Consider the following 14665-nt stretch of genomic DNA (forward strand, 5'->3'; position numbering starts at 1 on the left):
AAGATGGCCTAACTTAAGAACAGTGGCCTCTCTAATAACAAGAAAAAGGGCTGACTTAACAAAATATGAGGGAGCAAAAGTCCTTGTACCCATGTCAAAGCATCTTCAAAGATTCTCTTTGTAAAACTGCTTTGTGCTGATCTTTTCTATTTTATAATCTGATGATGTATGCCTTGACCAAGTTCTTTGTTTGTAAAGGTATAAAAGCCTCACACTGAAAGAATAAAGTTGCAACAGCATGTCTCAAATACATTGAGAGTGGTCTGTTTGTCATTTTCCTCGCCGTATCCTGATTTCTCCTGTGCCTTCGCCCTGATTCCCCATGGTCTGAGTGGCTCCTCTGAGCCGGTCCGTGGCATCCCACTTCCACATTAATATGTCTGTTTTGCTTAGGTATCATGGGTGTAGCTTCCCTGTCATTTCTAGGAGACACAATCTCACATCAGACTTCCTGGTCCACTAGCTCCTACAAACTTCACGCTCCCTCTTCAACAATGTTCCCTGAGCCTTAGGCGCAAGAGTCCTGTTTCAGACGCATGTGCTGGGGCTGGGCTCCCACAGTCACTGATGTCTGACGACCAGTTGCTGCTTGCAATGGTCTCTGATGCAAAGAGAAGATTTTTGGTGTGGGAAGAGAACTATACTTAGCCAAGGAAGATGAACAAAATGGGTTTGTTGGTTGGGGTTCTTGAGCTAGGTTTGAGATAGCAGCCGGCGGCCAGATCTGCTTTTTGAACCTAGTTGGATTCACCTTTCAAATTCTTAAAATATTCCAAAGAAAACAAACAGCTTCAAGCCCTCAGAGCCTCATCTATGCTCACCTCAAACATGTGACACTGTGTAGTATTTATTTGAGGAGGGAAGGATAGAAGATGACCTTGCGCAGCCATCTGAATGAAGTTGTCCTCTTCGTACTGGTTTCCACGGAGCTCATTCCCGTCATTGCATAATTCTTTCATGCTTTCTAAGAATTCGTGGGAAAAATGATCTGATTTGCACTAGCTGAGCTTTCCTACTCTACCTAGCTTTCTGCTTCTGTCTTCTTAGATGTAATTATAGGTGATGGAGATGACATAGATTAACCAGTATAGACAGATACAGATAGATACAGATATGGATTAAACCCACACTTGTAATATTGGTAGACACATTAGAGTTTTGTGGGTGGGAAACTACGGAATTACTTTCTGACTTTGAAAGGTATATTAGTCTCTTCTGATGAATATGCTGAAATATATTTGCCTGTTTCAGAACTTCAAACACCTGGGCGAAAGTACAAGCTTTTCATAAACCACGTAGTAAAGCACAGCAAATGTTTCTCTTACAGTCTAGCAGGCTAACTGACTCCGCCACAGTTCTTCAATACCACCTTTCTACCTTGCAGAGCCCAGGCCAAAAAAAATCGTGTACTGGTTGAGTCATTTTACTAGAATGGACAGAGGAAAGGGACTGTCCACTGCCCAGGTCTCCTGCAACCCCGCATCCTCATCACCTAGAATGGTACCTGGTGCAGGTTCACTGAAAGACTGAATAACAGACAGAAGGAAAAAAATGAAGTAAACATGTAATAATTATAGTAGTGATAATTAATTTTTTAAATAACGGACTTGTACTTTTTCTGCATATGGTATTTTGAAACAGGATACATACTATGAAAGGAAAAAAAATCAATGAGGAGTTTAAATTAGGTTTATAAATGAATTATGTAAAATTGTACTATTTTAGAATATTATTATTGAATACTTAAAAGATTTCTATTAGGTAAAAATTAAATTTATTGGAAAGGATAAGCCTTTTATAATATTCATAAATGAAAAATATATTTTATTTCAAAACTGTGTCTTTCTAATGTTAAAAGTATTTCCAGGCAGTGGTGGCACACGCCTTTAATCCCAGCACTTGGAAGGCTGAGGCCGGCGGATCTCTATGGGTTCAAGGCCAGCCTGATCTACAAGAGCTAGCGCCAGGACAGCTAGGACTGTTACCCAGAGAAACCCTGTTTCAAAAGCCAAACCAAACCAAAACAATCTTGATAAAAATTTGAAGTGATTTTCTCCTTTCAGAAACAGGTGTGGATGATGGGCTATCGCTGCTGGACTGGCAGTCGCCCCAGTGTGCTAGCGAGAGGGTCTCACAACCGAGTCTTTCCTACACAAGGGCTTTCTCTTGGGAAACCAGAGATCAGTTCTTCCCATGTCGGCGCTGGAAGCCCTGATGTTTGACAGTACAGTTTGAGGTTTTATTGAGTTCTCAATCACACAGCACACAAACTCCTCCTGGTAGAATTAGGAGTACCTGCAACGTCTTCCGGGCAGCCGGCACCTGTTAGCTCTTGGCAGAGCGCCTCATTCCCAGTTTGGCGAAGAACGTTCAGGAAGGTAGAAAACCAGTCTTCCTTCTGCACGATCGTTCTCAGCAATTCCCTCACGCCCGACTCGTTCCCAGCGTTCCCCGCAGCAGAAATCTAGTATTCCAACAGACAAGAAGGAAGAGGAAAGACCTTGTGAGCCAATGAAAAGTGAAAATATCCTAAAGGAAAATCAAGGGGTTAGGCATACATAGAAGCAAAGGCTTATATTCAATCAGTAAAAAAACAGCAGTGTTCCATGCAGCTATTCCAGAGTCTGTCAGGGAAAAAAAAGATCATTGAGCCAAATCCTCTTCTAAATATGCAATTTTTTTTTTAGAGAATTTTTTTTGAGGCTGATGGGGTTGCTTGGTCGCTAGAAGCACTTGTCAGGCTAATAGGGATGCTTGGTGGCTAAGGGCACTTGCTGCTAAGTTTCATGTGCTGTTTCACTCCCAGCCCCCACATGGTAACAGGGGAAAAACAGTTCTCACAAACTGCCCTCTGACCTCTACACACACAGCATGGTACATTTCCTCTGTGGTTCCCACCACAAACTAAGCTTCAAAACAAAACGTTTAATAAAAAGGAAATACTAATTAATTGAGAGATTGATAAATGCGTTGCTTGAGCTTCTGTGAGCAAAGCCAAGAGAAAGCATCTCCAATCTGTATTCGTGCTAAGGACTCCTGTGTGTCTATGTATACACTTGTGTGTATCTGTGTGTGTCTGTGTGTCTATGTGGATGTCTCTGTGTGTGTCTATGTGTTTGTCTGTGTGTATCTATGTGTCTGACTGTATGTGTATATATGTCTGTGTGTGTATGTCTAGATGAATGTCTGTATGTCTATACGTGTATGTGTGTATGTGTGGTGTAGATATGGGTGTACACTTGTGTGCTTCTCTGTGCATGCATGTGTGAAGGTCAGAAGCTAAACTTTGCTGTCTTTCTTCTTAGCTTCTTTTCTCTATTTGAGGAGCTACCTGAACTAGAAACTTGCTACTTGGCTAGACTAGTTGGTCAGTGAGTCACCAGGTCTCCCTGTCTCTGTCCAGCAGAACTTTAAGACATTTCTTTTCTCTGTATTTTGGGTTTGCTATTTTCTTTCAACCCATGAAGTTTATAAAAGGGAAATCAAACATTTCATGGCCTCTTCCTTAACTGTTACCACTTTGGAACTAAGTAATTAGTGACACAGATTTATCTTCCTGCCTATTGAATATTTACAATAGTTATCATTGCAATGAAAACATTTTCCAAATTTTTGCACATTCAATATTGTAAGAAATTAGTTTCCCTATTCCTTTGGAGGCATTTTCAGCCCATCTTCCCCACAGCATTTTCTAAGCAGCTTCTTGCTCAATCCTAGTGTTTACTAACTTTGGTAGTAGTCTTATGATGTAAAATCTTTGTCTGTTCTGAACTTTGTGAGATTTTTTTTCATTGTTTTCTGGTAATCAGAAGTGTAATCGCTACAAATACAAACAGGACTGATCTCAGATTCTTATTTTAACTCAACATCCCCATCTTCCTACCACGCCTCCCATTCTTTAAACCGCTTTAACTTATGTCCGACAGAAGCAATCAGAATTTTCTCAGGACAGTGACTAAAGCATTGCAATCAACATTCTTTTTTAAATTCTATGTGTATTCTAGTAACCAAATTTCCTTCAACTGTTACTCTGTCAAGTTTAGGTTTTCTGCAGAATCTGAGATTTCCTACATTCTTTGCCCGGGCATTTGAGGATCACGATGCTATACTTTTTCCCAAGGATTTTTAATTTTTGAATGTGAAACTACTATTGCCTTTTTTTTTCTTTCACCAATGTTCTCAGTTTTTAGTATCTTCCCTTTTAGGTGTTGGAAAGTACATCAGTTGAAGTGATCATATGTGTCCATGTATGTGTTTTGCTTACTCTGCTCGCTTAAAATGTGGCAGTGATATTTAAGTCCCAACAGATAAGAACAAGGACTTTAATTCCCAGGAGGTTCATATCAATTTCCAACTGTGGCAAGACACAAAAGGATCCCCTCCCCCAACTGGAATTTTTCCTTGTGAAGTTAAAAAAGGTTCATATGTGGATACCATATAAACTAATTCACGGAATAAAAATGGATGAATTTGTGAACAGTACAGTTTGCTTCTTGACTATTCTAAACTTTTCAGCAGAAGTAAGTGGAGAAAGCACAGAAATTTTCATAAAGTACTGAATTTCCAAGACAATTATTTTGTTTAGTACAAAAGTTTTCTCGTTCACTTGTACTTTTTACTTTTTGGCCCCAAAGTATCCTGTCCTTGCTAATTTACCTAATAGCACAATAACTGTGAGAAAAACTTAGTTGGGCGTTTAACTCATATTGAAAAAGCTAGGCTCAGTGTCTGTCTGGGATAACACGGGGTCTTAGTTTTTCATGTAGGTGAAGGGTATATGACCTCCAAGACTACAGGTGTTTAGTGAAGTCAGCCAGCGCTAAAACATGCACCTGTCTCTCCCCATAACTGTCTATTATAATTCTGTAATATGAAATGTGATCACTTTTGTCTCAGAGCCCTTTTGTGATCTGTGTTGATGGAGCCCCACAAGCTGCCACTCTATATCTTGAGGAAAATGAAAAAAAGGGATCATTCTATTTTGATTATCTATAAAATGGTTCTTGCATTATTAGTGAGCCTAGCTTTAATGCGGGAGTCTTAAACTCGGATGGCTGGTTTACGCTAGCTCTGGTTAACACTACAACATAAACACCATGTAAGCAGCGTCTGTGGCTTTTCTCTTGTCTTCCCACATTAGCACGGTACATGGCAAAGATGTCACTCTGAAAGAATGATGAAGTCAGCAAGTCAGATATGTTTTGGGGGTGCTTATTCTCAAATCATCTGGAGGCCAGCTAGTGCTGGCAGATGTCTGTAAGAAGCCAAAATTAAAATAGATCAAATAGAAAATGCCTACAAGACTGCTTCTCAGCCTTTGCCAAAGATTAACTCAGAAAGTCTATGAGAAATAAAAAATAATATATAATAATAATACTAATAATAGATCATTTTAGAAGCCCTGATATGTAACATGAGGGCCGGCTTGTTGGGGTTTCCGTCCCGCCCGATACCCCAACAGCCGGCAAATCCCAAAGAGAAATTACACACAGGACTCCATAAGGTTATAAACTGATTGGCCCATTAGGTCAGGCTACTTATTAGTTCTTATAACTTATCTTAACCCATTATTCTGATCTATGTTAGCCACATGGGCTCAGTACCTTTCTCAGTGTGACAGCTCACATGTTGCCTCTTCGGTGTTCTGCGCAGCAGTGGTGAGAGGACTTTCCTCCTCTGTAGCCTTATTCTAGTCTCATTGCCCCGCCTCTACTTCCTGTCTGGTTGACCCACCTATACTTCCTGCCTGGCCAATCAGCATTTTATTAAAATATGATTGACAGAATACAGACAATTCTCCCGCACCACCCTGATTAATTAATTAAGGAAAGCTTAAATTGGGATGTCTTTTTGAAATTACCAAAATTCAGTTTGGAAATGTAATGCCCACTAACCATCTATTTCCCAACATCTTATCATATTTAAAGTCTTTAAAAAAAATTAAAACTCAATTTTTTTTATTTCTTATTTTTCTTTCTACCTTTGTTGTTTGGTTTTTTTGCATATAAGCTCAAATGCCAATCAAATTATGAAAACACTAGCACTGGCTAGTGTCTAGGTATTTACAAGGTGAAAGTTTCTCTTTCAAATCCATTTAATTCACAGACCTTAAGAAGTGGGTCTTTATGTGGGAAATTTGCCTAAATCTCTGAAATTTTACCCCTAAATTAAAGAGTGAAATGTGCGGTGATTGAAGTCAATATAATTTTTATATCAAAATAATGGATCATTTGTGAAGCTTTTCCTTTAATATTTCTCAGTTGGTATTGATGTGAGGTTAGAAATTACTGTGCCATTCATTTCCTCGGGTAAACCTAGGACCAGGGAACCAAATCTCACATACAGCAAAGCAAAGACAGACCTCCATGCTGTACCTTCCCATTTTAAATTCTTGTGACTGTTCATCCCACCTTGTCATTGTAAGGCGGACATTTGATAACCCTGGGATCAGAAGAGATTCCTCCAAACGTAACACTCCCTTCCCATTGGACTTCAGTTTACTCTTTCTGCTGACAAGGCAAAATAAGGCACGAGGAGTGATTACAGACGCCAGTGGGGCCACCCCTGCTCCTCCACCTCAACCGATAGCTCTTTCTTCTCTCTGGGATTCCTTGGAAATGTGAAACTGGGAGAAAGTTTGGGTTGCTTTCGCTTAACTGCTGCTGCCAGGGCACCAAAGTCCTTTTATGACCCGTCTTCTCCGTGTCAAATCCCTTGCATCACTGCTAGCTGCCTCCGCGCTTGCCAGAATCAAGAACTTGGATAAAACGTGGCTGGCAGCAGTTCAGCCCAGGCAAGACAAAAGTGACGCTGATAGGCAGAAGTATTTAGAGTAAACAAGGAGAAGTGCTGCTTCTCTGGCACTCGGGACATCGTACCACCAAACACAAACAGCTTTGTGGTGTGACTGGACGCTGTTGCTTCTGGACTTCCTAACAGCTACTGTGGCTGGAAATGCCATCTCCCATCTCCAGCTGGCTTGGAGGCTGCATACTTTCTTCCAAATTAAGATTCTGCCGCCGTGATGTACACATTTGTCATATCCAGCTGGACCACTATAATGCATTCCTGTCAGTTCTCAATACACAAAGTGATGTAAATGCGACCAACAACAGCTAAAGAAATTGACATGATAGAGAGACCGGACACCTAAATGGGATGTGTATTGGCTCGAGGGAGGTGTCGGTGCTGCTGATTCTACAAAATACTGTTGATATTAGTAACCAAAGGCCAAGTCTCCCCATAGGCGAGATGCCCATAGTCTACAATGGAGATACAACCAATGAGTCAAAATGAAAGGAAGAAAATGTCAAAACCATAGCACAGTGTACATAAAGCCTTTGGTTTACAGTAATGGGCCATTTGTTCACCTGTTTTCAAAATAATGACTTTAAATTACACTTTATTTTGTTTTTAATTATGTGTCTGTGGGAGCGGTGGTGGAGTTCATGCATATGGGTGTAATTCAGGTAGAAACCATGGGCACCAGGGATTCCCTGGGTCTCCAGAAGTTAGAGACAGCTATATGACATCTGACATGGCCACTGGGAACTAAATTCCTATCCTCTGCAAGAATAGCACTCACTATTAACCACTGAGCCGTGTCTCCAGCCCCCAAACAAGGCTTTCAACTTGCAACACTGGGTAAGGCGGATGCAGAGAGTTCAGCATTTATGAAGCACGTGGCACATCTTCACTCTTGGACAAACTACTAACACTATATTAAGTCACCTGTTGATACTCCAAAATGATACTCCAAAAAGGTCATCTACCCCTGCACTGGTGTGAAACACTAAGGCTAGTAGGTAGCATGTGTTTGTCAGCTGACTATCTCTGAACTTGACTGAATTCTGGAAAATATGGAAACTTCGATTAAAGAAAAGAGAGAAATGAGATGTCATGATTTTTCATTTGGGCCAAGACTTAATGAGATGTGCATACTATTTAAGACATGGATGAGGAACATTGGGGACCTGATAATAGTTTAGTTTTATAGGCCATATTACCTCTACCCAACTGTAAAAAAAAAAAAAAAAAAAAAAAAGCTATAAGTCATAGAAGAGTATATAAAGCAATGAGAAAAAGAGTTTCAATAAACCTTATGAACACTTAAAATTGAAAAATCAGACAGCTAATTACCTTAGTTTTTTTCCCCCCTTACTTCTGGTTCTTCGAGACAGGGTTTCTCTGTAGCTTTGGAGCCTGTCCTAGAACTAGCTCTTGTAGAACAGGCTGGCCCCGAAGTCACAGAGATCCGCCTGTGTCTGCCTCCCGAGTGTTGGGACTAAAGGCATGCACAACCACCGCCCAGCTTCCTTAGTTGGTTCTTAAAATACAAGTAGAAGGCTGGATGCAGCAAGGGGGCCACAGTTTGCTAAAGGCTACTTTAAGAAGTATGTGGGTTAATTCATTAAATTCAATGTCACCTGTACTTAATGAGTCATAATGATGGCAGATACACTTCTGTTCTTCCTGGGAGACAAGACAAGAGTGACTTGTTTTTAACTTACTTGGTCTTTCTTATCTGTGAAATGGGCCGGCCCTCCGTTGGTTATTTTGAACATGAACCATAAAGAAGGGGCGGGTCTGCCCAAAGAAGTCAAAGGTCACTCTCTATGGGGAAACACACAAGCAACCCTGTTTTGCAAAATCTTCCATGAACCCATCTCCATCTAAAGCGACACCTACCCGATTTCGGTCCTCAACTGTCAACAGTCCCATCTCCACGCAAGTATCCAAGACATCGTTAATCAGGAGCTTGTCTACCAGGGTAGGCTGAAGGAGGGTCATCAGGTGGAGACATTCGTCATGGGCGGTCTCATAGGAGGGAGAGGGGAGATCGTTAAGTCTGACGTAGCGGGCGGCTAGGGAGCTGCCACTTTGCTCCAGGGCCACCACGAACGTCTGCGTCCAGCCCGGCGACCACTCCCCCTTCTCCAAGGTGCTCAGCAGCAGTTCCGCGGCGCTGGTGTTCCCACAGGTGGCGGCCTGCTTCAGAATCTGCTCTTTGGTTTCTGGTTTCAGAAAGGTCAGGTAGTCCAGCACCGGCTCCACCTGAAAGGACCTTTTCAACCTGGTCCTGAAGACTGAGATGAGATTGCGGAAGCTGTCCTCTGCAGAACAGAAGTTCGACATCCTTGGTTCTCAGGGAAAGGGAGAGGAGTCTCCCCGGCCGGCGGGCGGGAGGGCAGGAGGGCAGACGATCCACAGGTGGGTCCCCGTCGATGCTGTCTGGTAGCTGCAGATACTGGTGGCTTTAGGTGGATCGATCGGTGGTTCCTGGCAGGTGGCAGGTGGGGCAGGAATGCGCTGCAGCAGGTGGGTGTAGACTCCGGACCACTCTCGCCCTGCGACTGATGCGCTCTGGTCGCCCTGGCAGGGAGCTTTAAGCCCTGTGTTCCACCCACAAGTCACAGAAGTTGCAGGATCGGTTTCTGTTTCGATTCTCTTCTCCGGACCTTACGAACACCAAAATCAACTTCCGGGCCAGAGAATTAGTTTCGTGAGGGAGGAGGAGGTCCGTAGACGCAGCCGGTTAAGCGAGAACTTTTGTCAAGATCACCGCGGGAAAGTGGGAAACCGGAAGGGAAAGCGAATTCTCCCCTGTGTTGAGAAAGCAGGCGATGCTCTGCAATGTTTATTTGAGGATAGTTTTTGTGGTCCCCATGGCGTGTTGTTTACAAGGCCAAACTCACTTCTCTGTTGCCATGTAGAGGAGAGGGCAAGGAAGGTCTCAGGGCAGGGGGTGAGGGGAATGAAGAATTGCCTAAACCCTGATGGAAAAAAAATTGAGTTACTCTCCTTTGTGGGGTCGACGGGTGGGAGTGGAACCGGTGGAGGGAGGATCCAGAAGAATGGAACTCCAAGAGGTGCTTCTACACCCTAGGAACGGTAAACTTCACACCCAGTGGGGTCCCAAGAACTAATTTGTTCCTCCCAGAACTGAAACGTAAGTATAAAACGTGAACTCTACTAAACAGCTTTATTTTCTCTTGCTCTGATTGGTAGTATAATATTTATACAGCTTTGACCTGGGCCTGCCTCGTGACAGATACAGGCTGACTTTAGCCACCAACTCAGTTTAGGAGGCAGCCAAGACCGACAGCTTCCTATCTTCCAGTATGGAAGTCCCCTGTATTCCTTAGTAAACAACTTTCTTATAATAAAACAAAAACAACAACAACCGAAACCCTCGACAACTTATTTTTGATATAGCTGCCATTCTTTTCTTGGATTCAATACAACAAGCTTTGGCTGAAGCGTCTAGGAACTTAATTAGCAACTAATGTACTGCCTCGTGGTAAACATCAACATTTGTCTATGTCATGAGAGAGAGGGAAAAAGACATTCACAGTGAAAATGGAAAAATATACCCAGCAGCTTTGTCTTGATACAGAAGCTGCCCAAATGTGAGTCTGTGGGTTGCTGTCCACCAAGTGGGCCAAATATGGGAGGTACCATAACACTTTGAATAGAAGACACTGGTCCAGATTTATATGGAGAAAGGAAGTTATCAGAAAGACATGTTTGGAAAAACTACTCTTAGGGAAGCGTATTCACTGAGATCTGGTGATGCTGGGGAAGCCTGAGGATTATTTAAAAATACTAGGGGAGCTGCAGAATTTTCATGAGCCTCAGGACACCCTTCATGATAACCATAGCAGTACTTTCTACTGTGCTCTTGTGTGATTCTCTAGTTAACAGAACATAGCTAAGACCGCCCTAAAGGATGGTACACTGCAGCCTGTAAAACATTTACTGGTACCACGTCCGTGATGGTTTTCTCCCTGAACAGGAGTTGTGAGTTGACTCCTGGGACAGGTCTCATGTCAGATACACAAGTAAAGTTGCCCAAATGATTAGGGGCGTGGTCTTGCAGGCTCTTTCCCTTCTGTTTCTTCATAAAATGCTAATATTTCACTATTTCATTTTGGGGCTTGACTTGGTATCTAGTTAGAATTCATTTTAGTTCTTGAATCTGCAAAAGGCATCTTTCTGAGCAATTACCAGAATGTTTTATCCAGTTCCCCAGCCACCTATGTATTTTATTCAATATGGTGCAGCAGAAGTTGACCATTAAACCAAAAATCAGCCTAGGCCCCGGCATTTTCCCCCATCTTCTCTTAGCTTCAAACACTGAGTAGTCAGAAGGGGGTGCTGGTTGGATATGGGGAAATGGTGTCATTATCATCACACCAAAGACCCTGGTGGATAGAGGGTCCAAGTAGATGATTAAATGTTGGTATTGAAATATCATACCATTCATTTCTCACCTCAAAATCGTCACCAAGTATATGTCCACTTTTTTTTTTCTAAAAGCTGTTAGTAACATGAAGTTCCTATTCTTACTGGACCCACACACCAAAGGAGAGTGGATAGATAATAATAATAATAATTTTAAAATATCCCGTGTGCCAGATCAGGATAACTGATAGGTAGATAAGCTAAGACTGGGCTGTTGGTGCAGGGTTGTGTCACTGGTTGGTTTGATTTCCTATCTACCTGTCCTTACCAGTCTCTCCCAATCAGCACTCCCTGACAGTCATCAAAGGCCATTTTGTATTTCTCTTCAAATGAAAGTCACTAGCTGATTGACAACTGAGTGTGGCGCCAGAGGGAGAATAGATGGGAACCTCTTTTTCTAAGACTCAATCATACTTCTAATAGGACCCCTTCTTTAGAAATGACGACAAGAATATAAAATTCCTCTCACAATTTCTCAACGGTTATTCCTGCGGAACCAGTGAGATCGCTCCGCGAGTAAAGATGTGTGAAGGCCAGAACTCACGTAGTGGAAGGGGGAGAACTGTCTTCGTAATCACTGTGGCATGCACACACACACACACACACACACACACACACACACACACACACACACGGTGTGGGAGAATTGTCTGTATTCTGTCAATCATATTTTAATAAAATGCTGATTGGCCAGGCAGGCAGTACAGGCGGGAAAGCCAGACAGGAAGTAGGGGTGGAGCAAAGAGAACAGGAGTATTCTGGGAAGCAGAAAGTTCCCTCCACATTCTGCCCAGACCACCGGAGAGGAAAGATGTAAGCTGCCCCGCTGGAAAAGGTACTGAGCCATGTGCTAACGTAGATAAGGATAATGGGGTAACATAAGTTACAAGAGCTAATAAATAGCCTGACCTAATGGGCCAATCAGCTTTATAACTTATAGAGATCTCTGTGTGATTGATTTTCCTTGGGAGTTGCCGGTTGTGGGGTACCGGGCAGGACAGAAACCCCAACAAGCCGGCCCCTCATGCTACACACACACCATGAACAAATCAGTATAAAAAATATAATTTTTCTTCGCCTGTAGTTTTGCATGATGATTTATCTTTTGCCTTGCCCCCCCCCATTTAAGTGTTTCCCTTTCTTAGGTTTACTTTGCTTTCAATTTCATCCTCATCCACGTTTCCTCAGTGCGAAGTTTCTGTTTCTTTTCTCCTTTGGGAAAGACTGCTGACCTGTGTTTCTCTTCATCATGTACAGAACTGCCTATTCTTTTGAAAATCCCCAAAGATTCGTTTCAGGCCCGGTTAGTTTCAAGTTACTCGAGCATCTTGTCTAAATGGCAACACAGGGAGATGCTGGACTAGAGATTTCTATTCTTTCCAAGTTGTCATTAGAATTTTTAACATTGTCTTTCTTGGACCACCAGCCCCCAAATCACAGAGACATTTTGTTACTAGTTATGGATGCTTGGCTGTGTCATATGCTTGTCCCATTAGCCCTTATAACTTAATTTAACCTGTTTCTCTTCATCTACATTTTGGCCTCAGGGCTTTTTACCTTTCTTTCATTCTGTCTGCCCTACATTCTTGCTTGCTCTGTGTCTAACTGGCTGGCCCCAGGCTTCTTCCTTTCTTCTCTCTCATTCTGTCTCAAGCCTAGATTCCTTATCCAACTTATTCTCTCTGTCCACCAGTCCCACATATCCCTCTAGGCCTAGCTATTGGCCATCTAGTTTTTCTTCTTTAATTAGACTAATTAGGTGCCTTAGGCAGGCAAGGTGAAACAGCAACACATCTTTACATAGTTAAACAAATGTAGCATAACCAAAAGCCGCACACCTTTACATAGTTAAAGTAATATTCTGCAGCATAGACAAATCTTTACATAGTTAAGGCAATAGTCCACAACAAAAGATAGGAGAGTCAAGATGGCTCAACCAGAATGGCATTTGCCACCAAGCCTGACAACCTGAAGTTGACCCTGTACCCACATGGTGGAAGGGTAGAGTCACTTCCTACAACTTTGTCCTCTGACATTTTCATCTTTCTAACACACACACACACACACACACACACACACAACACACTCACACACAATAAATAAATGTAAGAAAGAAGCAGATATGGTCATGGTTGCCACACAATATAATAGTCACATGTAATAGTAGTAGTTTGTTTTAAAGAAAATTACATTAAATCCAGTTTTATGAACAAATCTGTTAAGTGAATCTGTTTTGTATTTGTTTACTAAAAAAGGAACCTACTGTATTTTAAGTTAGTTAATCTTAGCCTAGCAGTATAAAATCATTATACGTGGACACTATGACTTCAGGGTGCCCAAGTGCACATCTTTGCATTGTCTGCTTAATTCCTGTGTGATTTGCCTATCAGTAATATGAGTAACACCAGTGCCATGTTCTGAGGTTGTTCTAAGGATGGATTGCAAACTGCTTACCACAAAGTTTGGAATGTTCATATACCCAGCAATGACTTGGCTCTCTAATAATACAGAGTCTATGAAGGCAATTGTTTAATCATGGCCATAGCCATTTAACTGAGATTTAGCTAGGATCCTTTTGTACAAGAGATTTTATAGACTGACTCAGAGGTATTCATTAAAGGGGTAAAGTCATGTCTTTATGTTTCCAAAAGAATTAATTAGCCCTGCCTTAGTTAGGGTTTCTATTGCTATGATGAAACACCATGGCCAAAGCATCTTGGTGAGGGAAGTGTTTATTTCAACTCACACATCCTGAACAGTCTTTCCTGGAGGGCAGTCAGGCAGGAAGCTGGAGGTAGGAGCTTATGCAGAGACCATGGAAGGATGCTGCTTACTGACTTGCTCTCCATCACTTACTCAGTCTGCTTTCTTGTAGAACCTAGGACCATCAGTCCAGGGGTGGTACTTCCCATGATGAATTGGGCCCTCTCACATAATTACCCTACAGGCTTACCTGATTACAGCCTGGTCTTCTGGAGGAATTTTCTTCATTGAGGTTCCCATTTCTCAAATGACTCTAGTTTATGTCAAGTTGATATAAAAACCATCCACCACAAGTCACAAAACAGAAAAAGAAATTGACTAAGTTTATTAGAACTTGATGTTAATTCAACTAAGTTAAACTTCTGGTTTGTAGTGTTCATATATAAAAAGTTTTCTTTGTATAAAACATTTTCGATCAACAGGTCACATAACAATGGTCATATACCAAAGATTTACTCTTCAAAAGCACTCACTATAGTTTTTAGTACCTCTAGAGAGCCATTCTGTGTCATTTATCACTGAACCATCTCTCTAGAATATTAGGCATTTACTTTAAAATAAAATCAGAAGAATCTAGGCATTTGAGTTACAGCTACTATTTTAATAGAGTCATACAACAGGAACAAAAATGCAATTTTCAAGATCGGAATTTTTTTGT

At 41.8% G+C, this 14665-nt stretch overlaps 1 protein-coding gene across 1 annotated transcript in view; it reads right to left on the minus strand.

Annotated features, from left to right (window-relative positions):
- The window catches only part of Ifih1 (interferon induced with helicase C domain 1), a 52003-nt gene extending 42556 nt beyond the window's left edge, over positions 1-9447 (minus strand). The window contains 2 exon segments of the mRNA XM_048425580.3: positions 2296-2464; positions 8689-9447. Of these exon segments, the coding sequence (XP_048281537.3) occupies positions 2296-2464; positions 8689-9135 (616 nt within the window). The 5' untranslated portion in view covers positions 9136-9447.
- Positions 9448-14665: the final 5218 nt, after the last annotated feature.

The sequence above is a fragment of the Myodes glareolus genome, chromosome 21 (genome assembly GCF_982192425.1).
Source record: "Myodes glareolus chromosome 21, mMyoGla1.1, whole genome shotgun sequence".
Lineage (NCBI taxonomy): Eukaryota > Metazoa > Chordata > Mammalia > Rodentia > Cricetidae > Myodes > Myodes glareolus.